At 52.8% G+C, this 23,965-nt stretch overlaps 11 protein-coding genes and 1 non-coding gene across 12 annotated transcripts; 3 read left to right on the top strand and 9 right to left on the bottom strand.

Moving 5' to 3' along the window:
• Positions 1 to 58: 58 nt before the first annotated feature.
• J4E92_006457 (uncharacterized protein) lies at positions 59 to 1,406 on the bottom strand (the record flags this gene model as incomplete). Its single annotated transcript, XM_051497824.1, has 3 exons — positions 59 to 564; positions 618 to 1,224; positions 1,278 to 1,406. 3 exons carry the CDS (start codon positions 1,404 to 1,406, stop codon positions 59 to 61), a joined length of 1,242 nt encoding a protein of 413 aa, XP_051351550.1.
• Positions 1,407 to 1,825: 419 nt separating this feature from the next.
• J4E92_006456 lies at positions 1,826 to 1,939 on the top strand. The gene has a single exon. It is a non-coding gene; the product is annotated as a tRNA-Ala (tRNA).
• Positions 1,940 to 2,919: 980 nt separating this feature from the next.
• J4E92_006455 (uncharacterized protein) lies at positions 2,920 to 4,711 on the bottom strand (the record flags this gene model as incomplete). The annotated part of the gene is made up of 2 exons (XM_051497823.1): positions 2,920 to 3,902; positions 3,952 to 4,711. The coding sequence occupies 2 exons, from the start codon at positions 4,709 to 4,711 to the stop codon at positions 2,920 to 2,922; spliced, it is 1,743 nt and encodes a 580-aa protein (XP_051351549.1).
• Positions 4,712 to 6,014: 1,303 nt separating this feature from the next.
• On the bottom strand, positions 6,015 to 8,420 carry J4E92_006454 (uncharacterized protein; the record flags this gene model as incomplete). Its single annotated transcript, XM_051497822.1, has 2 exons — positions 6,015 to 7,860; positions 8,077 to 8,420. 2 exons carry the CDS (start codon positions 8,418 to 8,420, stop codon positions 6,015 to 6,017), a joined length of 2,190 nt encoding a protein of 729 aa, XP_051351548.1.
• A 2,944-nt stretch (positions 8,421 to 11,364) lies between these two features.
• Positions 11,365 to 11,877, bottom strand: J4E92_006453 (uncharacterized protein; the record flags this gene model as incomplete). The annotated part of the gene is made up of 2 exons (XM_051497821.1): positions 11,365 to 11,398; positions 11,450 to 11,877. The coding sequence occupies 2 exons, from the start codon at positions 11,875 to 11,877 to the stop codon at positions 11,365 to 11,367; spliced, it is 462 nt and encodes a 153-aa protein (XP_051351547.1).
• Positions 11,878 to 12,763: 886 nt separating this feature from the next.
• J4E92_006452 (uncharacterized protein) lies at positions 12,764 to 13,423 on the bottom strand (the record flags this gene model as incomplete). Its single annotated transcript, XM_051497820.1, has 1 exon — positions 12,764 to 13,423. One exon carries the CDS (start codon positions 13,421 to 13,423, stop codon positions 12,764 to 12,766), a length of 660 nt encoding a protein of 219 aa, XP_051351546.1.
• A 588-nt stretch (positions 13,424 to 14,011) lies between these two features.
• Positions 14,012 to 14,578, bottom strand: J4E92_006451 (uncharacterized protein; the record flags this gene model as incomplete). Its single annotated transcript, XM_051497819.1, has 1 exon — positions 14,012 to 14,578. One exon carries the CDS (start codon positions 14,576 to 14,578, stop codon positions 14,012 to 14,014), a length of 567 nt encoding a protein of 188 aa, XP_051351545.1.
• A 431-nt stretch (positions 14,579 to 15,009) lies between these two features.
• On the bottom strand, positions 15,010 to 15,711 carry J4E92_006450 (uncharacterized protein; the record flags this gene model as incomplete). The annotated part of the gene is made up of 2 exons (XM_051497818.1): positions 15,010 to 15,570; positions 15,658 to 15,711. 2 exons carry the CDS (start codon positions 15,709 to 15,711, stop codon positions 15,010 to 15,012), a joined length of 615 nt encoding a protein of 204 aa, XP_051351544.1.
• A 1,839-nt stretch (positions 15,712 to 17,550) lies between these two features.
• Positions 17,551 to 18,083, top strand: J4E92_006449 (uncharacterized protein; the record flags this gene model as incomplete). Its single annotated transcript, XM_051497817.1, has 2 exons — positions 17,551 to 17,857; positions 18,040 to 18,083. The coding sequence occupies 2 exons, from the start codon at positions 17,551 to 17,553 to the stop codon at positions 18,081 to 18,083; spliced, it is 351 nt and encodes a 116-aa protein (XP_051351543.1).
• Positions 18,084 to 18,671: 588 nt separating this feature from the next.
• RFC2 (Subunit of heteropentameric Replication factor C (RF-C)) lies at positions 18,672 to 19,977 on the bottom strand (the record flags this gene model as incomplete). Its single annotated transcript, XM_051497816.1, has 2 exons — positions 18,672 to 19,806; positions 19,862 to 19,977. The coding sequence occupies 2 exons, from the start codon at positions 19,975 to 19,977 to the stop codon at positions 18,672 to 18,674; spliced, it is 1,251 nt and encodes a 416-aa protein (XP_051351542.1).
• A 533-nt stretch (positions 19,978 to 20,510) lies between these two features.
• On the bottom strand, positions 20,511 to 22,611 carry NPL4 (nuclear protein localization protein 4; the record flags this gene model as incomplete). Its single annotated transcript, XM_051497815.1, has 4 exons — positions 20,511 to 20,795; positions 20,844 to 22,308; positions 22,355 to 22,551; positions 22,600 to 22,611. 4 exons carry the CDS (start codon positions 22,609 to 22,611, stop codon positions 20,511 to 20,513), a joined length of 1,959 nt encoding a protein of 652 aa, XP_051351541.1.
• A 427-nt stretch (positions 22,612 to 23,038) lies between these two features.
• Positions 23,039 to 23,734, top strand: J4E92_006446 (uncharacterized protein; the record flags this gene model as incomplete). Its single annotated transcript, XM_051497814.1, has 2 exons — positions 23,039 to 23,434; positions 23,504 to 23,734. The coding sequence occupies 2 exons, from the start codon at positions 23,039 to 23,041 to the stop codon at positions 23,732 to 23,734; spliced, it is 627 nt and encodes a 208-aa protein (XP_051351540.1).
• Positions 23,735 to 23,965: the final 231 nt, after the last annotated feature.

Here is a 23,965-nt window from a genome sequence, read left to right as displayed (position 1 = left end):
GTGTACGCGTACGAGCACGCATCAGAGGAGAAACCACTTTGAGCGAATGCCGCATCACTTAATCGTCCGAGCCATCCTCAGGAAGCTCCCGCAGCACGCCCTCCACAATCTCAATGAGCTCATCAACATCCGGTCGCTCGCTCGGCTCCAGCCTCAAACACTTCCTCACCACCTCTTTGACGCTGTCTGTGATAGCATCTTCGGGGTTCGCCTTCTGCTTGCCCCTCTGCATACCCTCGTCTGGAAATCTCCAGTCACCACCCAAGACACATATGCTCAGACTACCACCCGTCTCATCTGACCTAGCCTCGAAGGGGCTCTTGCCGACTAAGCAGGCGTAAAGAGTGCAACCGAGCGACCAGATGTCCACCTTGGTGTCGATAACAGAGCCGGTCTTGACGTCGAAGAGTTCGGGGGCGCGATATGGCATGGTGGAGTGTTCGGCGGCGGTGTCTTGGATTTGTAGTGCGAGGGAGCGCGACGTTACGGGTGTTGGGGACGGTGCGAGGGAGCCGAGGTCCATGAGGATTGGTGTCTGGCCGTCGTCGTCTATCATGATGTTTCCTACGCGTGTTAGTCTGTAGAATGGGCAACCATGAGATGAATGCAGTGCATACCAGGTTTGATATCTCTGTGCGCGTACGCCCTCTCCCCACCAGGCGCAATGCCTTCGTGCGCCGCTGTGACTTCTGACTCCTCTAGCAGTCCTTCTGCCTCTTGCTCGTCGTCCTCGTCATGATCGCGATTCCGCCTGCTCGGGCGCATCTCCATTGTCTCCGCAGCTTCCGCGTCTGCCCTCTTCGCGTCCCTCCGGACCTTCTTCGCCTTGCCTTCACTCTTCGCGCCGCCGGGTCCCCCCTTGATCTTGTACTGATGCATTGCCTTTAGCGCTTTGCAGACACCCAGGAACAACACCATGAGTCTTCGCTCAGGGAACTTTGTGTGGTTGACCAGGTTCGCGTTGATCATGTCTTGTAGGTTGCCGCGACGGTAGTATGGTAGGAGGATGTATACGGTCTTCGCGGATGAGTCTGATTTGTCGGTTTCAACGGAGTAGTCGATTGAGTTTATGATGTTGGGGTGCGGCGAGAAGAGTGTGTAGGCCTCGACTTCCTTGAGCGCCAGGCTCACGCTTTCTTGGCCGAAGGGACATCTAATCTTCTTGAGTGCGAGGAGTTGTTGATTCGAGTTGTCTTGTACGAGGTATACATATGAGAAGCCACCCTGTGTCGCGATTAGTTGACTGAATGCGGTCCATTGTATGTAGCTCAGCTTACCTCGCCCAGCAGCCGTAATATCTTGAAACTCCGACTGTTGATCTTCAATTGTGGTGAGCTTGGAAAGCAGACCATGCAATTTGTAAAGGAATAGACGACATCTAGGAAATATGTGCCTAAGGATCCCATCGTGGCGGTTTCCGTTGCGAGTGCGATTTGTTTTGTTTGCGAAGCTATCGACAGCTTGCGTGAAGGCGGTGCCGAGATAGACGCGCGGTCAATTCGAATTGTCGAGTGTCGCAATAGTACGGAGCTTATGTTTGGGTGATGAGGAGGTGATCGGTGCGGAACGATAGTGAAGACGTGTTGTTTACTGTGATAGGATGTGGGTGTGTTGGTGCTGACGACGAGGTTCCGGGTTGCGCCAAGGCGTGGCTGTGAACCCTGGCAGTTGCACGCTTTCGATCGCCTGCGGAACGTGGTCGGGAAGATCCACGTGCGGCTAACCCGAAGCGGGCGCTAGCGTCGCATTGCCTAAGAATCTTGAAATATTATCCAAACTTCACGAAAATTTCCCATCAACGTCTCCAAGAGACTCAATACATCTCGGGCGTATGGCTCAGTGGTAGAGCGCTCGCTTTGCAAGGATTTTAGCGCTAAGCCTAGTGCAGAAGTCTTCAACAACATGCGAGAGGTCCGGGTTTCGATCACCCGTCCGTCCATTTTTTGGCCCCTTGATGCCCCCTGTAACTCTTTTTTGAAGGTCTAACATGCTATGCTGAGTATAGAAGAGATACTACAAAGTTCCTGTGTCTACAGCCACCCTCAACGTCCCCTGGAGGTTTTCGGTATATCACCTAGGCGAATTGAATCCACTCTACATGTCGAGCCCATTCCCTAACCCATCCCACATCACCCACCCGTCCATTACAACTTCTTTTTTTGCTGTTTTTCCTGCCTCTTATTTCTATTTGTGCAGTTTATAGCATGCTATCGCAAGAGTTATGTGGATCTTGCGAATCTATCTTGTCTAAGAAACTAGGATGAAGTTACTTAAAAGGGGTGAAGATACACACAAACGCTGCTTGCATTGTCTTGCATTTTGTCTATGCAGCCAAGGTTCAACCTCCGTACCTTGCTTTCACCTGTGATACTCTGCCGTGGACCGCCTCTACGTCCAGTACCCGAAGAGACTTGTTTCTTGAGGTTTTTAGAGGTAACTTCGGCATTTCCTACCTATATTATCAGGTCAGTCGCACGTATGTGTAGGTCTGGTCAAGATCAGTTGGGCTGGCGACATAAGTGTTTAGATGTTTCCCTCAACAGTATTGTACCCGTCTACCACAAGGAATTGAGCACGTCGTCATAAGAGACCAGCTCCTCAGAAAGATAACCTCCCGCTAATTACTAATTTAGCTGCATTACTAACTACCTCATCTACCACAACATCTTAATCAGGCCGAAATCTAAACACCGTACAGCATACATCGACGCCAGATTTTCCAATCCTCTGATATCATCCCAGTGTATGCGGCAACACCCTTGAGTTTGATCCCTGTATCCAAGGACTCTACCTTCTACAATGAAAATTATGAACAGGCTTGCAGACTAAATCATGGTAAAAGTACGCAAAGTAGGTAGCCCAACGTCGATGTAGACTCTAGGGTGTTCAGGTTTCCCCTAAGTTGACGTGACCTCCCTCTCAAGGCGCGACATCCTTCGGCATCCCATCAACACCCAGGTCAATCTCCTTGTCCAAGTTCTCCAAGAACCCTTTGCCGCGGAACTCTTCCTTTCCAACACTCTTATCCATTATGCCCGCAACCTCCTCACACTTATTATACCACATCCTCTCGTAATTGTACTCGTCCGCGGGACCATCCGGCATCATGATCCACTCAGGTATCGCGCCTTTCTCTTGCTCATTGTCCTTGTACCACCAAAACTTCGCTGTATCATCCTCTTTTGTACGCCAATTACCGCGGTTCCAGTTGTGTTTCAGCGGAGAGTGCTTGTCCCATCCGCGGACGAGATGGCGGTAGTAGGCGATGGGGTGGATGTATTCGTTGGTGTCGCCCAGGTCGCGCAGTTTGGTCCACTTCGGCGCTTTGGTGTCTTCGTTGTAACACTCGACTTCTTCGTGGCCGGGCATGCGTTGCCAAGATCCGATGAAGTAGTATATGCCACTATAAGAGTCGACGAGGGGACCGGTACCCCAGCTAAAGTCGAAATTGGTGTGCGAGTGGGGTGGAGAGCGCGGCGGAGGTTTGAGTGTATCGTGACCAATGCCGGGAATGGAGATCTTTGGGAGCAGGTTCCACGCTTTTTGAAGGAAGTTCTGGTGGTGATAGGTGCATGCGAAGCGGAGGCGAAACAGCCAGCGCGTGTACTGATCCATGGACAGCTGGAAGGCATGGCGATCGATGGTAAGATGAGGCGAGATGACTTGAAGCATCCAGCAGAGGGTTGCTGTAGAGATGTTTTCCGAATCTCCCTTCATATCACCGAAAGCGTCTTGTGAACCACCGCCGATATTTGTATGAACACCAGGAAACCAAACCTGCTTCAGCTCAGGTGTTGGTCTGTTGGGATCGTCGACCAGATCTTTGGGAATGTACCAGAGAGTAGGGCGGAAAGCCTTCCGACGCTCATCCAGAGCCAAGGCCTGGAATGCATGCTCGATATCTACAAATCATTAGCCAGAATCACACGTTTCGACACCGTCAAAACTCACTCTCCGTCAGCTCGACGTTGTGAAATCCATACTTCGTCCTCGACCACGCCAGATCAATACCAATAAGATCAGGTACACCCAACGAGCCGACAGTGTCCCACACACCAACCACCTTCACCTTCCTGCTACCCTCGCTAACAGCAAGCTCACCATGCGGTCGAATATCCCATACTTCCGCCAGCAGTTTGAGATCATGCCAGTCGATGTTCCTGACATCCACGCCCTCTTTCTCCATCCGTAGACCCTTCTCGCTGAGCTTGCCCTTGGTGAACCATCTGTATTCATTCGTCTCCCGGAACTCAACACCCTCTTCGTTTCTTTGATACAGACGATACAGCTCCGGGAAGAACTGCATGTTGACCGGTGCAATCACACCAATATCCGAGACCAGCCCGGCAACCGCACGTGCGGTATAAGCTCCTCTCGAAAATCCGAAGCAGAAGATCTCATCACCCGGCTCGTAGTTTTGCACAATGAAGTTGTAGGCTTCGATGACGTTCTCTGCAAGACCAGCTCCCGTACCGCCTTGTCGTCGCCTCTCAGAGGTACTGAGATTCCCGGTTCCTATCCCGGAGTCATAGTACACGATCTGATGGAATTTCTTCGAGGCGTCGTCCTTGTCGGTGCCAACACGCGCTATCAAGCGGCAGAGTCTGGCAACATTTGAGGGTATGTTGTCTTTGCTGCTGACGCTAGATTGCCATGTGCCATCGCAGCAGATCACTAGGCGTCGTCTCCAGGCGGTGTTGTCGTTGACCATGGTGGCAGAATGCAAGTTTGTGTAGGTAAATGGGAAAAGAAGAACAGAGAGTCGGTCGTCTGTAGCGCGCAATGTCGATTATAGGAAGGAGGAATGCGTATAAACAAGTACAAGAACGCTGATCAGATACCAAGGCTGAATCGCAGGCAAGCGCGTCGGACGTCGTTATATGACACTCAGGGGTAAGCAAAAAGACAAGTAAGTACACGCAGCACCAAAGACGAAGCTGACCGGTTCCAAGCCACGAAGCTGCATTCAGGCAATGGGGCAATGAGGCAGCGCAACTCTTCTAATTTATCCTCATCGAGTCGTACACCGTGAATGGTCGATCACCGAATGCCCATGACGGACGCCTAATTCCCCATGTCGCCAATGCGCCCGCCGCATTGTCCAGGTGCGGCTGAAGGAGGCTGCCAAGCGACCTGTTTGAGCGGGATGAAGCGCTGCTCCTACCCGCACGCCTTTGCATTTTCACCGAAGGACGGGTCAGACCGTGAACGCCTTCAGGGTGGTCTGATATGGCGCGGAGGTGTTGGAGTGAGAATTGCTCGCGTTGCGCGCGTCGGCGCGCTGTCTGAACATGAGAGAATGCGGTGTGCGCGTATGGGGCTTGTGCACGCGATCATCATTGCCGTCGCTACTTAGCTTTGCCGTTTGAACTTTGATTGCGATATCGAAAACACTGTTTATGCGCGTGTGGATAGTCGTGAATTGATCAATGTGTGATGGGTGTTGGGGATCATGGGCGGGGTCCGAGGCGCAGGCAACGCGGTCAAGGCGTGTCAGCTGTTGCCCGAACCCTGAAGTAAAAATATTCAGGCAACGGCAGGCACAGCCCATCTCCAACTCAGAATGCCACAAGAACAGTCAGATCACTGTCAAAAGCTGCGTTCCTGTTACACCAATGTCAGCTCAATACTTACTTGTTTCACTCGGCACGTGCATGCCGTCTCAAAAAAAGGCCGAGTATGCTAGCACCGCCCGAAGGCGGCGGCAATGTACCAAAATTGATTCTTCTCGTCAATACCCTATATCCAAAAAGCGGTCTATACTATCGCTGAACATCAAATCGTGACCAACAGTCGCTGAAGACCAAATCCGTGGAGTATCCCAGTGCCGTCTGTCGCGATATGGCGCCATTTTGGCGCAATCCCAGAGTACCATTGTGGCAGCCCCAGGCGTGCCTATATAACGCCCACCATCCCACCATGAAAATAACGCTTAATCGCTGAACATCACAAGACTGCTTCATGAAACTTGTACGACAATCCCGCGAGTCGTCAAAGCCCCTGGCATCAACTACTCACATTGAGCGAGGTGAGTTACCAGCTGTATGCGGCCGACTGCCGTATTGAGATCCATCATTAAAGCCCTCGAAGCTTTCACCTGATGACATCCTCCTCAGATCGTTGTCGTCGCCCATGTCGACGTCTTCCATTTCGTACCGCCCCGCCCCATTCGGGTTCTGCGGCGGTCCCATATTGGCAAAAGAACTGTATTGCCGTGGGGGCGCCGCAGGCGGAACGCCAGCACTGCTGATTTGTTCTGCGAGGCTCGGCTTCTCCGCCAGATTGTTAAGCATGGCGCGACTCGCGTCCAACATCGACACGGCGTACTCAAGAAAGTCCGCTCGCTTGGAAGAGACGGAAAGCGTCCAACGATACTCGCATAGCCTGAGCTTGTAGAACTCGGCTTCCTCCTTGGCGGGTGCCGTAGCCCATAACAGCGACCCAAAGGTGCCAATGAGCGTAAAGTTGACTTTGGAAGCAAAGTACCAGAAACCCTGCAGATGTTCTGGCTTCAGACGGTTCACAAAGTCCATAGCAGAGATCAGCCGCGTCTTCGCGGCGTTGCGGCACATGAAGAGACCGTAAGAGTCGGGGTTGGTGGAGTCGAGCGACTGCACTATGCGCCTGTGCAGGGTAATCTCCGTCGCAAAGTACGCGAGATGCAGATAGCCCGTAGAGGTGAGCTTGCCCTTCTCGGGAACGTTCATCTTGACCTCTGCGGGTAGCTTCTCGTGCCATTGACGAAGCTTGATTTGTACAGGCTTGGCTCGTGCGAGTATCAACTCGGTCGACTTTCTCCCCGCATTGGCAAAGTCGTGGATCGCCGTTTGGGTGTAAAATGTGTCCATGACCTCAGCCATGATCTGCGTGAGCCCAATCATCTGGGCAAACAGTATCCGGCCTCGGTGGCTCTCTACCTGCTCCTCTTCAGATTCTTCCTGACGCGTCTCGTATCCATCTCCTTCCTCAACAAAATCGTCTTCGGTAATCGGCTTCACCGCCCAGTTGGCATTGAAGATGTGCGATGGCCGGCCGTGGATGAGTGAGCTCCACTTGTCTTGCATGTACAACGCCCATGCGATGCGCTTCCTCAAGCCACGCTCCCAGAGAGGAACTGACCATGATGAGCAGTCGAGATGCAGGCCTAGTTCTTGACCAATGGCCACCAACTGTGTTGTCAAGCTCCAAGAGTCCGCTTCAGGACGTTGCAGCAACAACAAGCCAGCCTGTATCGTCGACAGTTTAGGTCGCTCCATAGCCAGTGTGAGCGCCTTCATAGCAATCGCTTCTAGCCGCGCTGCATCAGGTCGGGAGTAGTTTGCTAGCTTGGGGTCGAGAGACCACCAGTTGAGCGCGAGGATGTACATGCCAGCTAACAAAGCTGGCGAAAAACCTCGATCGCCTCTGCGATACCGTTCGACAAACAGATGTTTCTGGATGATGGGGTAGTTTGGATGTACTACTTGGAAGTAAAGATCTAGTAAAGCAGGACCGTGTGGGTGCACAAGCTGCTCGACCTGACCCAACGCCTCAGACTCGCCGGCGAAGTCTTGTGTGTTCTCGTCAGGTAGCATAATGAAACATTCATGATCGTTCACACGTCGAAGCGTACCAAGGTCGAAGGTCGACTCGTTACGGGTGTCGAACTGTGATAGGCCAATGAGCAGCGAATCGAATGGAGAACTCAAACCGATGTATCTGCTATGTTGCCGCCGTTGCAGCCCTAATGTCTCTCCAAACTGAGGCAGGTGAAGGCTCGCTATTTGAGATAGTGAGGGTTGCGGTGGTGGTGGACTTGGCGCGGTTGCTGTGATGGTGGGTGTTGATAGTGCTAGTGGCGGAGGATCTGAGTCGACGGATCTGCCAGAGGATGTCAGCACGACATCCAGCTATACGCCGACGCCTGGCGAGGGCCACAGCTCCCGGTGCCACGACCACATGCGGGATGAAAAAGCAAGTAGGTTGCACATGCGCACGTGACCTGGTAGCGTGACGCAAGAGGCATAGCAAATGTCGGAAGTGATATATCTACGCGAGCCGTGGACGTGAAGCAGTAGCGGGGTGGCCTAAACATACCTCTTCTTGGTGTTGTTTGGCGAGTCCTTCTTCTCACCGTCGACGACTTTCCTCTTCCGCGGCAGTGGGCTTTGTACAAAGGTACACTCCTGCTTGTGGAACTCGCACAGGACACACAAAGCAGCGCCCTCGTGTATCACACAGCGGCTCTTCCTCCTTCGGCACGCGTCACAAGGGCGTTCCCTCCGTGAGCGGATGTTAGATACTGGACCGTTGTTGGACGTGGGCTTGCTCAAGCTCTCCTTGCTGGATGGTGACTTCTGTATCGTGCGAGGACGAGCTGGTGCTATAGAGACAACAGGACGTGGGCCCATAGCCGGCTGCTGCATTGCTACGGCCGTCATGGCTAGCTGGCGTGGTGGAAGGGTGCGATAAGGCTATGATAGACTACGGCCCGTTGGCTAGTTTCCGAATCAGGGTGCAAGTATCTCGCTATCGGAAGCAGGGTTCGTGACAGGTCTTATCGCGTGGGAGATAGGTAGTTCAATCGGTATATGGGAGATATCCCGGAAATGCAAATCCAGTTGGGTAATCCAATGGAGAGTCAGACGAGTCCTACTTAGGGCCCTAGGTTGCCGGTAACGGCGGCGAGGAGTATGAGGTGACTGATGGTTCGCGCCGTCATTGAAGGTCTACGAAAGAAGTAGAGGATGGGCGGAGGCGGGCGGGATGGCGGGATCAGCCTGGCCTTGGAGCTTGGAGACCTAGAACCCTGTGTGGGGAGAGAGCAGGCGCATAATCGGGGGTGGCAGTCGTATATACTGGAGTGTCGCTGGAGAGCGCGCTGCGAGAGTCTTTTGTGGCAGACATGTGCTCGGGATGGGTTTCAAGATGCAGGGTGCACGGATGTTGCTTGGAGGTAAGCTGGATGGGCTCTAGCGGCTTCCTGCATTCTATCTTACGTACAGCCGAGAGATAAGGACTTCGCGGTGGGCCAATGGCCGCGGTGCATGGCTTCCCCCACCTGAATAATGTGATCTTTCCATTACTCCAGCTCTTGCTTATCTGTGCGTCTGTACTACACAGGATCCAGTTTAACTGTCTCGAGGAATTACTCTTATGTACTCGTTACCATACTCCATAGTTTTAGTATTGGCGCATGCACGTCACCCACGGCTACGCATCATTATCGCTCGCCTAGCACTGGTAAACAGTTGACGACCGTTTGAGGGACCTTGCAGCTGACAGTTGCACCGCTGAATTTTCTTGTTCGCAGCCTCGACAGCACATGGCACGACGAGATGGATCCGACATTTTGCCACGTTCCGAGGTTTTCACGAGCCGCCTCAGCGTGAGGCAGCTCGCCCGACCATGCCAGTATCCATGGTAATGGTATGAACGGCCTCCGCACGTGTCGCGTGTTCTCCACAAGCCCTACTGCCATACTTAGCATAGGACCCCTCGATAGCGATCTCCGCTCCGCTCTGCCCCTGGTCTCGTTTCTCACCGCTCGCACTTCAGGCAAAACGCTTTCCGCTCCGACCACCGGCAGTGCGCAGGACCCGAATATCTCCGCCAATCCTAGTCAGCGAGTTGCATCTTGCCGTTGCATCTTGCCGTTGATGTCATAGCACTTTTCGCCGTTGACGCGATTCAGGGAGGCTGGGTGAAGAACCGCGGCGCCGCCAAACCTCCCAAGACCGAAGAAGGCTGGAAAATCGGATGCGATCTACGCCAGTGTACGTAAAACGCAGGCTTAGCCTCGCACTGCCAGCGACCTCAGACTTGGGTTGCGATGCTGCGGGATGACAGATGGATACCCAGCTGCACGCTCAGTACTTCCACATTCGTCCTCGCTTAAACTACCGTTTAATCTCTCAACAACGGAACGATATATCCTCCTCCGAGTACTGGAGGTCGTTGTTGAAAGGCCCGTAAAGAAAGTCAGATCCCAATATTCCCCTCATCGCCCGCTTGATGCGACTGGCCTAATTACCGGAATGAAATCCGTCCGCTCAACCGCATGTAGATTTGAAAGACCATGGGTTCGTGGTTGACATTACGAGATCTTTAAACGCAGATCCGCATGTGAGAGACTAGAGGGTGTGGATTCTGCCCAGGCTGATGACATCTCAGGGAAAGTCGGGCCGCTTTTCTCCGGTGTGTGAATCATCCACTCCGTCGTCACGACTACATATTGCGCCCTCTGAAGAGTCAGTCTAACCATTTTTCGCGCACTTCCACTGGATTTATGCGAGAGGCCTTGACTCGGTAGTCCGAAAATCTGCCTCCTAACCGTTGGAGTTCTTACGTCGTGTCTGCTTGAGCATATAAAAGGAGCCAGGTATACCTTGACAATGCACAGGTAACAAAGTGCCAACACATCGTAGACGAAGCCTAAGCCCACAACATCAATCTTTAGCCACCGCTGCAGGAATACGTGTAGGATGACGAACCCTCAATTTGTCGTGAATCTACAGTCAGCATCTCCTTGCCACCAGCTTACTCTTGAGACCAGCAATATATTGTAACCTTGGATTCGGGCTGATTGATCTTCAAGATCTACTCATAGGCTGAACTTCCTCAGATTCTAGATTGATACGGCGGTAAAACCCCGGTTCTAGATGGCCGCAATGGACACTATCTAGCACGGAGCGACAACGAGCATGTTGCTCCCGCGTCCGAAGAAAGCACCGGGGGCTATGGAGGCGTTGCCATGGTGCTTGATGTTGGCCTGTCCGCATGTGTTCGCTGTTGGGGTTGACTCAAGATTCTCTTCCCCATCATGAAAACACAAGCAAATAGGTCAAGAAAAACTTACGCAGGGACCGAGATTGACATGTGGGTATACCAGAAAGCAAGGAGTGTGTGGAACACGCTAGATTCGGTCCGTATGAGTATGCATACGTCAAGTCGCGCTCTCCGTGGCACTCTGGTGCAAAATGGTCATTTCAACAAGTATCAAATTTGGACCAGGTGAAGGAGCTATGGATCTATCATAAATCCGCATAGCAATTAACAACCATATACCTAATCCATATTCTCTTGCCCAATGTCCAGTACTCCTTGCACCTCCTGCCTCGGCCATATGTACAATTGTGGGCTTCGGGTACCCTATCATAATGGATATAGTGACGCGCTTTCGACCCGGTCGTAAACCTACAACCCCAGCGCATCGATCATACCACCGTAATCATATCGTCGTTATGTTTAACGCGCCTCGCTGAAAATGGATAAAGAAGGTATCGCGAATAGGCCGTCTCGTGTGCCGTGGTGGTGTGCGCAGCTGTTGCGCGTGTTCGGTCAATGTGGAGTAGACCTCTGGCTGCGCCGCGGTTCGATGTTAGATCAGTGCATGGGAGGCTGGTAGTTGATCGGTCGCCTGTTGGAGTGTTAGCTTGCAGCGCGCGGCGTATGCTCTGACACAACGTACTTGAAAAGCAAAATGTGAGGTTCTGGCTCATGGACCTCGTAGTGCTCCCATCCCAAACTCTGTTCCCAAGTCAGCATATATGTTGCAGCCTGTATCAAAACCACGCGTACCTGTGTGATGCCCAGTGCCCGCCATTCCTCCTCCCAGAGCAGCTTCAGTGTGCCTCGCGCGCCGTCGAAGTAGTCTTTTGGGATAGCCTTCAGCATTTGCTTAGGCAGCTGCACATGGCGGTATTCGTATGCGTCGTCCGAGTATCTGTGTTCGCGGTCAATAAAGAAAACGCGCTGACCGCCTCTTGTGTTGACAACCCACCTCGCCGAGTAATGGATCGCGTCGACAAATTCATCCAGCTTTTCCTTCTCGTGGTCCGAGAGCGGGCGCGGCTTCTTGTTTCGGCGCGTGAAGTCGATATCCAATTCGCCCGACATGGTGCGCGTAAGGTGGTGTGAGGAGCTCGTGTGCTCCGAGGTCGTCAGTGGGGTGTCGGCGGGTGGTAGAAGCGAGCGGGGCGGGCAGCTGCTTTGGGGGGAAGTCGCAGTCGTGGATGGGAGAAGGAGCGCTTAGAGGCAGGATTTCGTGTTCAGGCGCGTCGGGCGTGTGATTATCGAGCGAGAGAAAGAATAGTTCAAGTAAATGAACCCAAACAGCTCTTGTTTACCCTGTCGTGAAATTTGGTCGATTGTCCAAGCTTCTACGCTAACTCGGCTGCAGCCTAGCGTAACCGTCTTACCACGTTCTTACCGCTGGCCAACGTCTTTCACCCCTGCATCTGCATCTCCGCTGATCGACGTGCAGTCGAGTTTTGATGCAGACCACTCTAATGCGAGCTTACGTACGCTTTCTGTCTACGGTCACCGTTGTCTCTGTTCTTCTTCATCCTCAGACATCTCCGGACATCAAGACCGCCTCACTATTTCACCACAGCAACCAGCCACACCTCATTCAAGGAAAACTCTAAACCCCATGGAACCTACATCAAGATGAAAACTTGCAAAGTAGGCGACCCAATGTCAGTGTAGGCTCCAGACCCATTTAGCTCTCTCCTTATTTGAGGTCGCCACAAATCTTATCTTGTACTAATTCCATGCGAATCGTTGATGAAGCCGCATACATGCCTGGAGGACCCATGTCTTTCGCCTTGCAGTCCTTTCTTGAATCGCATACTGCCCACTACCCGAAGCTACAAACAGACGCCCCAAGAACAGGTAAATACATGTAGCGTGCGCGTACGCTTACGCTTACTCGTACTTGACAACTGCTGCTCGATGGGCGCATCATCGGTTATCAATTTCAACGGTCTCGCCGCTATCGATATCACTCCGGGCACGCTGGCAATGGTTTCTCCCTGTTACCTCTACGCACCCTATTTTCCCGCTCAAATAGCTTCTCCAGCATCTCGCGCTCCGCACAGCCTTGCAACCACGGAGTCTTCATATCCAAGTTCGGCCGCCCAAGCACACCCACGAACTGTACACTGGCTTCTTCGTTGGACCACTTCCTAATGGAGGCCCTGTGCAGTCGCTTCAACCCCACATCCCACGCTCTATCGTTGAGTTTACTGCGATATAGCACATCCTCTAAGACCGCGTCTTCTTCCTCCATCTGCTTCGTTTCCTGTCTGGCGCGTTTCAGGTACAGTGTCAAGAGGGTGATTGGGACTGCAAGACCGATGATACCAGCGAGGACAACCACGAAGATGGCGCCAATAGGACGTGTGTCTTCTGGAGTTGCATCCCTATACGTGGCAGGGTGTATGAATTGAGCCAACGACGAGGGTTGCATATATTGAGAGTGCTTTGTTGAGGTGAGGTGCGTAGTCATTGGTATGTCGACAATCAGCGAGTTCGCGTGACCACTCTCTCCAAAACCAACGTCCGCATTGAGAACCTCCGAGGCCTTGCCGTAGAAGCTTTCCGGCATCCCAGTGTACGGATGCGTGTCGACATCAATATGGTTTCCTTCGATGTTCGCCATGATACACAGTGTCAGATTCCGTCGATGTCGAGAGTGTCTGGAATCCAAGGTCTGATAGAACAAAGGTACTGTGTTTGCTTGCTGGTCTATGGAGCTCAGCGTATCATTTGTAAGATCCGAACCCGGGTAAAGGGGGGAACACAGAACTATACACCAGTCTTCGCCGTCATACAACGCCTATAATGTCACTGGCTATAGGTAGGATATGACAACAGTGCTACCAGCAGACAGGATTTACTTGTGTTCACAACAATCCTACAGTCCAGCCTGAGCTACCATGGAGTTGACAGGACGCGTACCAGCTGTCATGGCTACCCTTGCGGACATAAGTCCTACTGTGTGCTCCCGAACTAAGATGACAAGCCACGTCAGCATTCAAGCGGCTTTATACCACAGTCGTGCGATGAATACAGGCGCAGCTAGGAAGGTACTTTGGATCAGTCGCACGATAACTCCACGTGCCAACGTTCCTTCAACTATGCCAGTATCTTCCAGATGCTGACATGAGATAGTGAAAGAGCACATTACTCGAAACCTTCTTTATTACAATTACCTCTAGATGCTTCCACCAAGCCCTTGTCCACTCTCTCATTCCGTCCGATACTCCCTACACACGATCCCATCCTTATCCGTCCGTTCAATGACCCTAGATCTCTTCGGTACAGCGCCGTTATCCACCTTCCCATCCCTCCACTCCCATCTCAACTGTTTCTTCGGCCTAACCACCACCGCCTGTGTCATCTCCGACTTCTTCTCCCCCAAATCCCCATGAACCACATTGATGCCTTCGTCGGTAACTCCGCGTTCCAACCACTCGCTCGCTCTGTCATCACTCGCGCTCGTCTTGATCTCGGGTAGTAATTCGATTGATGGTGATGGCGGTACGGACGAGTAGCGTTGCTGTAAGTCTTCGTAGTGCTCCTGTTGTATTTGTTGCCGCGAAAGGCGATGCGATAGGCGGGACTCTCGACCGGATTCGAGATCGAGTAGAGCGGGCTCTTGGGCTGGTTGTTGAGTGGCCTTTCTCTTGTGTCGATTGATGAGGCGAATGACGAGGCAAACCAGCATCAGGATGAGGATCGTAGATGTCAGAACGATAAGAGCAAGGAAGAGATCCGTCAGAAAGCTTGTATCGGCCATGTTAAACGTGCCCATGGCGAAAATGTCGATTTGCACCAACGCCTGCAAAAGAACAGAATAGAGAGAGTTGCAGATGTTGTGGCGCCTGCTGCGAGAGGTATACTGCAGTACTTAAGCCTGTCAGGTGCAGCATGGGACGCAGCCACTAATTTCCGTGGTACTAGGAGAGCTCTTTATCAGGTAGTCAGACCAGTAAAAGGATTCTGTATCCATGCATGAGCTCAACTGTACGAGGGTCCGGCTAATCTAATTCGTGGTCGTGTTGTGTTGTGCAAAGTGGTACATACTATGGGTGAGAGAACTTGCACGACTCTTCATCGACTCGAGGGACAGCATAGCCTGTTTTAAGAGCGAGGCCTTGCAATGAAACGCACAAGACAACGCTCTGATCAAATCAGGAATGACAGCTCTTTGATTAATCTAACGGATATGTACAGACCTGCAGCTTAAGCCGTCTGATCCAACGCGCCCGTGTAGTCATATACAAGCCTAACCCTAACAACCTCATCACTCCCCACCTTCCTAACCACGAATTTCCTTGTCAGCTTCCTCTCACCCCCAATATCCGCGAACCCCCAAATCTGCCAGGCAGTCCATTTGTTCGCCTCGTTCTCCACAAAGCTCTCTACAACATCTCCTTCTTCTGTCTCCTTCAACCAGCCTTCCGCCACATACTTTGCATCTTCCTCACTCACACCCGCAGCTTTCCCTTCTTCGATTGCCTTGGCAAGGGCAATGTAGCGCGACCGTCCCTTGACGGTGCCGAAGAGCCGGTCGACGTGCTCGCGGTAGTGCCAGTCTAGAATGCGAGTCTCGGTGGAGCCTTTGATGCCGCCGGTGATGAGTTGGTCGATCTTGATCTCTGTCGTTGGCGTGTTGTCTTCGCCGTCTATGGTGGTTTGGTACAGGTGTTGGGTTACGGTTGCTGCGCCGAGGGCTTTGCGCGTCAGCCAGCCCATACCCTGCAGGGCGAGGACGGCGTCGAATGCATCCGAGAGGGACTTGTTCTAGGATGTGTTAGAGCGATGTTGCGATGCACGAAAGGATGAAGGTATGCAGAGAACACGAGGACTTGGAAGCTTCTTGGAACTTACCATGACCCATTTCCCCTCGAGCTTCTTGATATCCGCACTTGCTGGAGCTGCCATATTGTCTAGTATGACTGTTGGTAGAACTGTAGTTTGGTACGATGCGACTTTGTCGTGAGAAGCTTCGACAGCTATCGCGGGGCTATGGTGATTGGTAGCGGTGGGTACCGTCCTAGTTGGGGCGGCCATGTGCAGTGCATCTTATATGCCGGTCGCCCAAGCACCAAGCCTATCCAGAGACGCCGTGTGGATTAGCACCTGCCTTAGTTGACAATCGCACACTGTCACGTTCGTACCTGAGCGAACATGATGCGTGGCGTCGTGGGAAGGGATGCCGAGGTTCGTCTGCTTTGGGATAGCACCTCCGCGGGGAACCCTGGTCTTCCATCTCATTTGCGCTCGCATCAACTCTCTCCAGTCTCCGGAGTCCGCAACCACCGACGGCACACCTCCAGCTTGGGACGGGTCGCATGTGAACACTGCTCGGAAGAAGGCTTCCTGGACGCGTAACTTCCCGTCTACGGATGAATGGGGCCAGCCAGAGAAGCATGCTACTGAACGCAAAGCGCTGACACGCGATGAGGTGATTTTCAGCTGCATCTCCTCATCATCCCCATTTCCATACTTGTCCTCCTATGCGCCTTTCTTCGATCAGTCTCTACCTCCGCCTCCCTTATGGAATCGAGCTTGATGCAGCCCAAACGAGGAGCAAACAGAAGACACGACCAGGAAGCCGAAAGATGGCTTCAAAGTGACACGATGTTGCCGCCGGCAAATGGCTCGAAAACCGCCGAGTCTCTTGTAAACCTTCCATCGCGCGCATGTGCGCCAACACTTGGACTTCACTCACTGGAGAAACTTCTGCCACTCCACAAGAACTATTCTAAGAACAGTTCCCTCGCCGTACCTTATTCTCATGAGTACTCATCAGGTGCCGCACGTTTCGGTTCGTGAAATGTTCCGAAACAACGAGCATGTTTCAATGGCCGCCGCTGTGGTGAGGCTTAGCGCGCAAGCACGTCAGAACTTGCAACAACCGACGGCACAGGGGGGCGAATATCATTAGAGAGTTCGCATCTGAGGTAAGGCTGCGACACGGAACGTATGTTGCTAGGGTTGGTCGATGCCTCAGATGTCATGTCCAAACTACCCAGCCGCTCGGTAATTTTCCCCTCAGCTTCAAATCTGGTTCGCGGGTTGCTTTTGTTTACCAGGCATCTCAACACCTGCTTTGATTATCTCTCTTTCGAGCGCGCTGGAACTCGCATCTCGCTTCTTCTTCTTTTTTCATACCCGCTTCTTCGTCAGAAGGTCACTTAATTTTATTGTGGCACAGTCGCACAGAGTCTCATCAAACTTCTCGTCACTTGGTCACTCATTGGACGTACACACGGCTTCGCGCAGCACCATCATCGTATTGCCCCATTTCAGACGGTTACAAGTGCAGTGAAAGACAATTTTGCACGTTCCAATCGGACTTGCGATCTCGAATTTTCGCCAGCAAAGCGCCATACAATCGTTCTTACTTCGACGGCGGCTCAGGAAGCCCGGGTACATAACGACTTGGCCGAACGGTTCCCAACGATACTTTCTTTTTCTCAACGTCCCAAACGGTCAACTGAACAGAGGGACCGAGCACTCTTTCCCCGCCCGATTCGACGTCATATCGCGCAAAAAGCTCGCAGTCGTGCATCGCAGTGACTCCATTGCACGCGTTTGTTTGTCAACAACAACCTACTATATTCACGACACTCGCTCTCGCTGAAAACCCACGCTCGTTCATTATCCTCCCAAAGAAGTATCAATCACCCCACATTCTTTTACCCGCCACGCGAACACCACGCCAACCCATCTCAACAACATATCAATCACCCCCAAACCGCACACCTCTATACGACAATGAAGTCCATCTCCATCCTCATGGCCTTCGCCTCCACTGGCGCCTTCGCATCAGCAATCCACATACCCAACCTCCAAGACCGCGCAATCGATCCTGCAACCATGAACCCAACACTCCTCTCGGTCTTGTCAGTGCTCAAAACGGCTATGCCCACGGGCCCCAACGCCCCCATGCCAACAGGCGATCTGGAGCCGAATTGGTACCAGAAATTACCCGGAGACGTCAAGAGTCTGTTGCCGGAGCTGTATCCCGCTGCTGCGGCTGCGACGTCAGAAGCGGGCGCGGGTGTTGTGAGTCAAGCACAGAGTACGGACACGGTGGTGGTGAGTGCTTCCTCTTCTGCCTCATCATCTTTGGCTTCAACGTCCGTGTCTTCCTCCGCGATCGCATCTGCGCCTGTGTCGGCGCCCTCGTCCTCCAACGCCAGCGATTCTTCTCCCACAATGTCGACATCAACATCACAGACCACACTTACTAAGACATCGCAGTCGGCGTCAACAATTACCGACGTAGTGTCGCCTTCGTCATCTGAAATATCCTCGGAGAGCGCTTCGCCGACAGCGTCTTCTGCTACTCAAGCCAGCGCTTCAGCTACGCCATCGAATTCCCCGTCTACTGGCAACAGATTCGCGGTCAAAACGGAGACACTGGCTGCAATCGCTATGTTCAGTGTTGGAGCCGGATTTTGCATCTTCGCATAGCCTGTTACGACTACGCTAATGGACGTTGATGAGATCACGCTGCGATCGGTCCGCATTCTTTCTTCATCTTTTCACGGGTATTTCTCGGAGTTGTATGTGTAGGAAAAAAGCGGAGTATTTTTTGGATGTTGGGTGAACTAGGCCCGACCGAATGACGAGAACGATGGCTTCCATGCGCTGAGCGCTATACGACGAGCTTTGAGCGGGAGTACAACGTGTGCTTTCGCATGTTTATTCTTTGTATATCCTTTTTGAGATATCCCCACGCGATACGATACGAATGTAATGTAGCTTTCTATTTGATCATGTAAATGAAGACGCTACTATGAGTGCTACTGTTCCATCAAATACGTCTCTTCATGTTCCGCACGCAGTATGCTGTACGAAGACACAAACCCCATGACAGCGCCGCTACTCCCTCAGAGACAAAGCACCCCCGCAACTCTAACCCCCAAATCCAGCACAGCAAGATGTTCATCCCCACCATCCACAAGCCTCTTATCCGTCTCACTAAACACACCCGCCAGCCTGACCTTCTTCACATCCTCGACCCTCTCATCATACATGATCTGTTCGTACAACTGACCCACAGTCTGCGACGCGCTCCACCCCTCTGCAATCATATTCTCCACCACCTTGGCAATCTCGTTGTAGCGTATCGACTTGGTAGCCGAAGACTTGGGGAAGAGCGAATCGCTGAAGGAAGATAGTGTAGCTGGTGGTAGCACACCCGCGATCTCGGCGATGATGGGGAGGGAAACAGCGGGTGTCTGAGCTGGCGCCGCCGTAGAATCGACATCCATCTCGTCGTCCTCAGCAACAACCTTCTTCTTCTTTTTGCCTCCCGCACCCTGAGCCTGGACGACAGCGCCGACAAGCCTAGCCGCGGATTGCAAGAACGTGATCGCCTTTCTCAGATCGCCATCTGCGACCCTGACCAACTCCTCTGCAACCCCTTCTTCCAACTGCACATTCTCCAACCTCGCAATATCACCCACACGCTTAACCGCATTTCCCTGATCCAGGCTCTTGAAGCGGAACTTCGAACACCTCGACGCAAGCGGATCGATAATCCTCGTGACGTAATTACACACGAGACAGAATCTCGTCATGCGACTGTACGTCTCCATCGTCCTACGCAGCGCACTCTGCGCATCCTGCGTCATACTGTCCGCCTCGTCCAGCACAATGATTTTGAACGGCGGACACGGGTATTTATCCCTGTACCTCACTTGTTTTGTCTCGCCGCTGCTCGCGTCTTCCGTCATAACGTTGTAGGTGGGCGCTACGCTGAGTTGCTGGCGCGCAAAGTCCTTGACTTTCTGGCGTACGATGCTAATACCACGTTCGTCTGAGGCGTTCAGTTCGAGGACGCGCGACTTCATGAGTTCGGGGCCGTAGAGTTCTTTGGCGAGGGCGAGGATCGTGGAGGTTTTTCCCGTGCCTGGGGGGCCGTAGAAGAGCATGTGGGGGAGGTTGGAGGATTGCATGGTGCGGGACAGGATTTGGATTGTGTTGTCTTGGGCTGTTACTTCGGAGAGGGTTTTGGGGCGGCTGTGATGCTATTAGTGAGGGTGCTAAATGTTGTGTCTAGGTGTTGCGTTCGTACTATTTCTCAACCCATGGCTGCATGCGATTGGGCTCCTGCTTCGTCGTAGGCGCTTTTGATGAGCTAGCCTTTGCAGCGGCTTGTTGCCTCGCTTTTACGTTGAAGAAATCGGCCATTGTGGTGGTTGTGTGGAGATTGAGGTGTCGAGGTTGGGATGTTGAGCTGGACTGCTAAAGTGCGACGCGTCGACGCGAGACCGCGAACTCACGTTTCTGCACAGACCACGTCTTCTTTCTCTAATCATATCATCATCGCTGCATACAGTACAGTTCGCCATCTTTCAATCACGCTCACAAGATTCATAGGCCGTATAGAAATTTCCACAACACACGTCTATATTAACAAATCAGATAAGTTGAGCGATTCACATAGAGCAAGCGATAACTTCGGAAATGTCTCACGGCAGAAGATGTCCAAAACACAGTTCAACGGATATATTGCACATCCTGATTTCTTCTCGAGCGATCACCAGATATTAGGAATCTGCGAAGACGCCAGACAATGCATGCACTTCCGCTCATACCAAGCTCCTCAACTCCACCAGTATGCCCACCACTTCCAGGCTTCATGAGCCTTTCCATTGTCGCTCGGGTTACAGACCTATGGTGTCAGAGGTCGCGCCCCAGGAGTGTGACTAGCCTAGACTAATCTACTTCCCAAGCTTAACCCCCTTTACCCTCTTAGCCAACTGTACTGAATCGGAATCTGAGCCATAGGAGGACTGTCGCATCGTACCGCGGGTGTGGTCTAAGGCTGCAGCCCCCCTACTGGCCGACTTGGATTGGGGCGAAGATTGATAGGAACGTTTCGGGGGGCGCTCACCACTTTCTTTGAGAATGGTCAGAAGGGTTGCCCAGCCTCCGGTATGTTGGAGCGCTGAGCCTTCTGAGGTGTCGTGCGTTGATGCTACCTTGAAGAGCAGTGACTCTTCGTCCTAGTCGTACAGTTAGCAAAACATCCATGCAGTTTTGCAGTGACGCACCTTTGACAGAATGCCGAGGTTATGGATAAAGCAAAGCATGTGGAAATTCGAAATGGCATTGAGGCCGCTGGTTGTGTTGAGCGCCAGCCCGTTCGCTCTGGCGTTGAGAGCTTTGCCAAGATGTGAAATCTCTGGCATCTCGCCCATAGCCTCGCGGTTCTCAATCGGGAACTTGCCACCAGTGAAGAGAGGATTTGGCTGAGTAGGGAATCCATGTGTTAGTGTGAGAAGCAGATATTCCACGGGGAAGTCGGGTTTGGCAATCTCTTGTACGTTCGCACCGTGTTCGTTGATTCTTCTGTAAAAAACTTCGGGGATGTACCGCGCGCGGTTCAAGGCTTCGTTGTCTTCTTCCGATTGAACAAGCATCACTGATGGCTCGGCTGAGGGCTCGATGATGTCGGCGCGAACCATCTCAACGGCATCGTTCGAAACCTGGTATGATGAGATGCCAATCTGACCTTGGTCATCGCCGCTGATTACGCATGTTACGAAATTGGATCCGTGTCGGCCGGTGTCGCTCCATTTGGAAGGCCGGGGGTACCTTGCTTGGTATCGTGCTGCGAAGCAGATTTCTAGGGACGAAAGGTAGTACGAGTCCATGTGTCGCTTGCAGATGACAGAGCCGTCGCCCTTGTCCGCGTCGAGGAGATCAGTAAAGATCACTCCGACACGTTGCAGCCCACACTGTGCGGCAATCTCGTCAATCTCCTTCTCATTGTCCCATTCGCCTAGCGAGATGCCGTCCGCCTCGTTGACTTGCGGTGGCTCGTAGATGGTCTCGACAACAGCCTTTGTTCCCAGCGGCACCTCAGTATACTCCTCGTACCTCCCGTACAAGAAGCCCAGTCGCTGACAGCCCGTCTGTCTCCAGAAGTTGATCACATCGTCTACCACCTGTATCGAGGCGAACTCGACGTGATCTACCATGCGGTACTCTTGTGGCTTCAGCGAGATGGCGCTAGGCATGCACTTGGTGCAGATACCCTCTGGGAACGGCTTGTGTCCCGATGGACAGTCGGGGCGTACGCGGTAGTAGGGTTCGGTCAGCGGTGGCATGTACGAGCTACCGAGCTCTGGCCTGTTCTTCGCCGAGTTGACTTTGCGGAGGTATGAATGGAAGGAGAGGTGCTTGATCTTCTTCTCGGCGAGGTATGCGGGCGAGTAGGGTTCGAGGGGCATACAGTAGTCGCACATGCCCTTGGGCCCGTGGGAACACATGCGGGCGTCGCGTTTCCTGGGGATTTTGCCATCCTGTCTATCTAGCCTGTCGTCGAGCGGGGACTGCCTGACAACCTCCCATGGGTTCTTTATGGTTTGCAGAGCATCGCCGATGGGAACGGAGCCCATATTGGTCTCTTCGACGGGTTTGCCGTTTAGTCGTGCGCCGCCGGTTGAAGGTGCAGCATGGCCGTTCGGTGCCACAGACTGCTCCTCGAAGGACAAGAAGAGTTGCGCGCCGTTTCTACAGTATCGTTAGCTGTGAAGACGAGCTCGGGCAAGCCACGTACGATAGTCCCACTTGCTTGAAGCTTACGCCCTCGAGGCCAGCAAGCTTCCTCGCGTCGCCTCCCTGCGGCTTGTTGCTAACACTGATGCTCTGGATGTCGACATCCTTGGGCAGCTTCTCGGCAACCTGGGGCAGAATCGACGAAAAGGTGTCCTCGGGCTGTACCGTCAACCGGAACTGGCCGTCTTTGCTAACAAACTGGTGCGAATTAGTAAGATATCACCCGCATTGGGCATAAAGACATACCCTCAATATCATGATCGGAGCGCTATGAATTTCGTGGTGGAGTGGATAAAGGTGATGCAGGCGGTAGGGTAGAGGTAAGAGGTTTGGAAGGGAAGCGCGACCAGAAGAAATAAGTAGACAAAGGCGAGGTGCAGTGGTGAACCTTGGGCGGTGTTGGTGATTGATTCGAGAAGGCGCCTGTAGCGGAGCGGACATGGATGACGCAGACGCGCTAGAAGGACGCTAGTCGAGCGCGGAACTGGACAGATATTCGCATGTATCGATAAGTGAGACAACAGCGACTCGCCCTCCCTCTTGGTCTTCACCTACCCCATATCTCACTACTGAGAACACCGTCGCTCCTTCCTATTCCAACGTCAGCGCCTGCATCGCATCGCGAGCTTGTCATACCTCTTCACATCCCGCGCAAACAAACCACACAACCCACACAACATTCACCATGTGGCCCTTCGACATGGTCGACTGGGTAATGCTTACCGTGCCCATCGCTTACATCGGTATCCTCGCCGGATCATTCACTGTCTTCACCAACCTCTACCGCAAGCGTCAAGCCGCCAACGCCGCATCCCTTGAACCCTGGTTCCCCACACATCTTCAACGCAATGTCTACCTCTCCCTACTACATATGGACGAACCCAAGGTGCCGGACAGCGTACTTAAGGCTGCGCTATTGCGTCGCGCAACAGAGGACATACATAGGATTGTTCAGATAAGAAACGCCAAGCAGGCGCTGCAGGCACTGCTGCAGAGGGGTAGCGTGGGCGATGACCTGTGGCAGCGTTTCCAGCGAGCGGAGAAGGAGATTGAGGAGGAACTCAGGGATGTCGTCAATGAGGTGAGTCCTGAGTCTAGATTGAAGTCGGGTGGCTTCGCAATTCTTTGAGCATGACTGACATTGAGACAGGCCAATGCCTTCGCACCGAACTGGGGTCAGACCATCTTCCAATCCGCTTCAGAAATGGCACAGAACAACCACATCCGCGAGCGTCTCGGTGAGATCACGGCCAAGGCACCAGCGGAGAAGGAGTGGTGGGAGAACCGCAGGGCTGGCATCCAGTCCGAGTTCATGAAGGAGTTGGACGAGGAGAAGGCCAAGAGCGACGATGGTGTAATAGTGGAGAAGGCCAAGGCATGAGGAATGTAAAACTGTGATGATGCGCGCGTTTATTTCTAGGGGTCGAACATGGGGTTACTGAAGATGTATAGGGTCATGGCCTTTGCAGCATTTGTGTAGCTATCCATTACGCCTGTGAGATGTCTCAGCCGTTCAGTTTTGATGTATTCAGGAACATGGCGTTTGAGACATCTGACAGGCATACTGGACAGCTACACATCAGTAGCTACGTGAGCGAATCAACATATTATC

The sequence above is a fragment of the Alternaria infectoria genome (genome assembly GCF_024043175.1).
Source record: "Alternaria infectoria strain BMP 0036 chromosome Unknown scaffold_10, whole genome shotgun sequence".
Classification (NCBI taxonomy): domain Eukaryota; kingdom Fungi; phylum Ascomycota; class Dothideomycetes; order Pleosporales; family Pleosporaceae; genus Alternaria; species Alternaria infectoria.
Note: the sequence above shows the minus strand (reverse complement) of the source record. Positions and strands in the feature narration are given on the sequence as shown.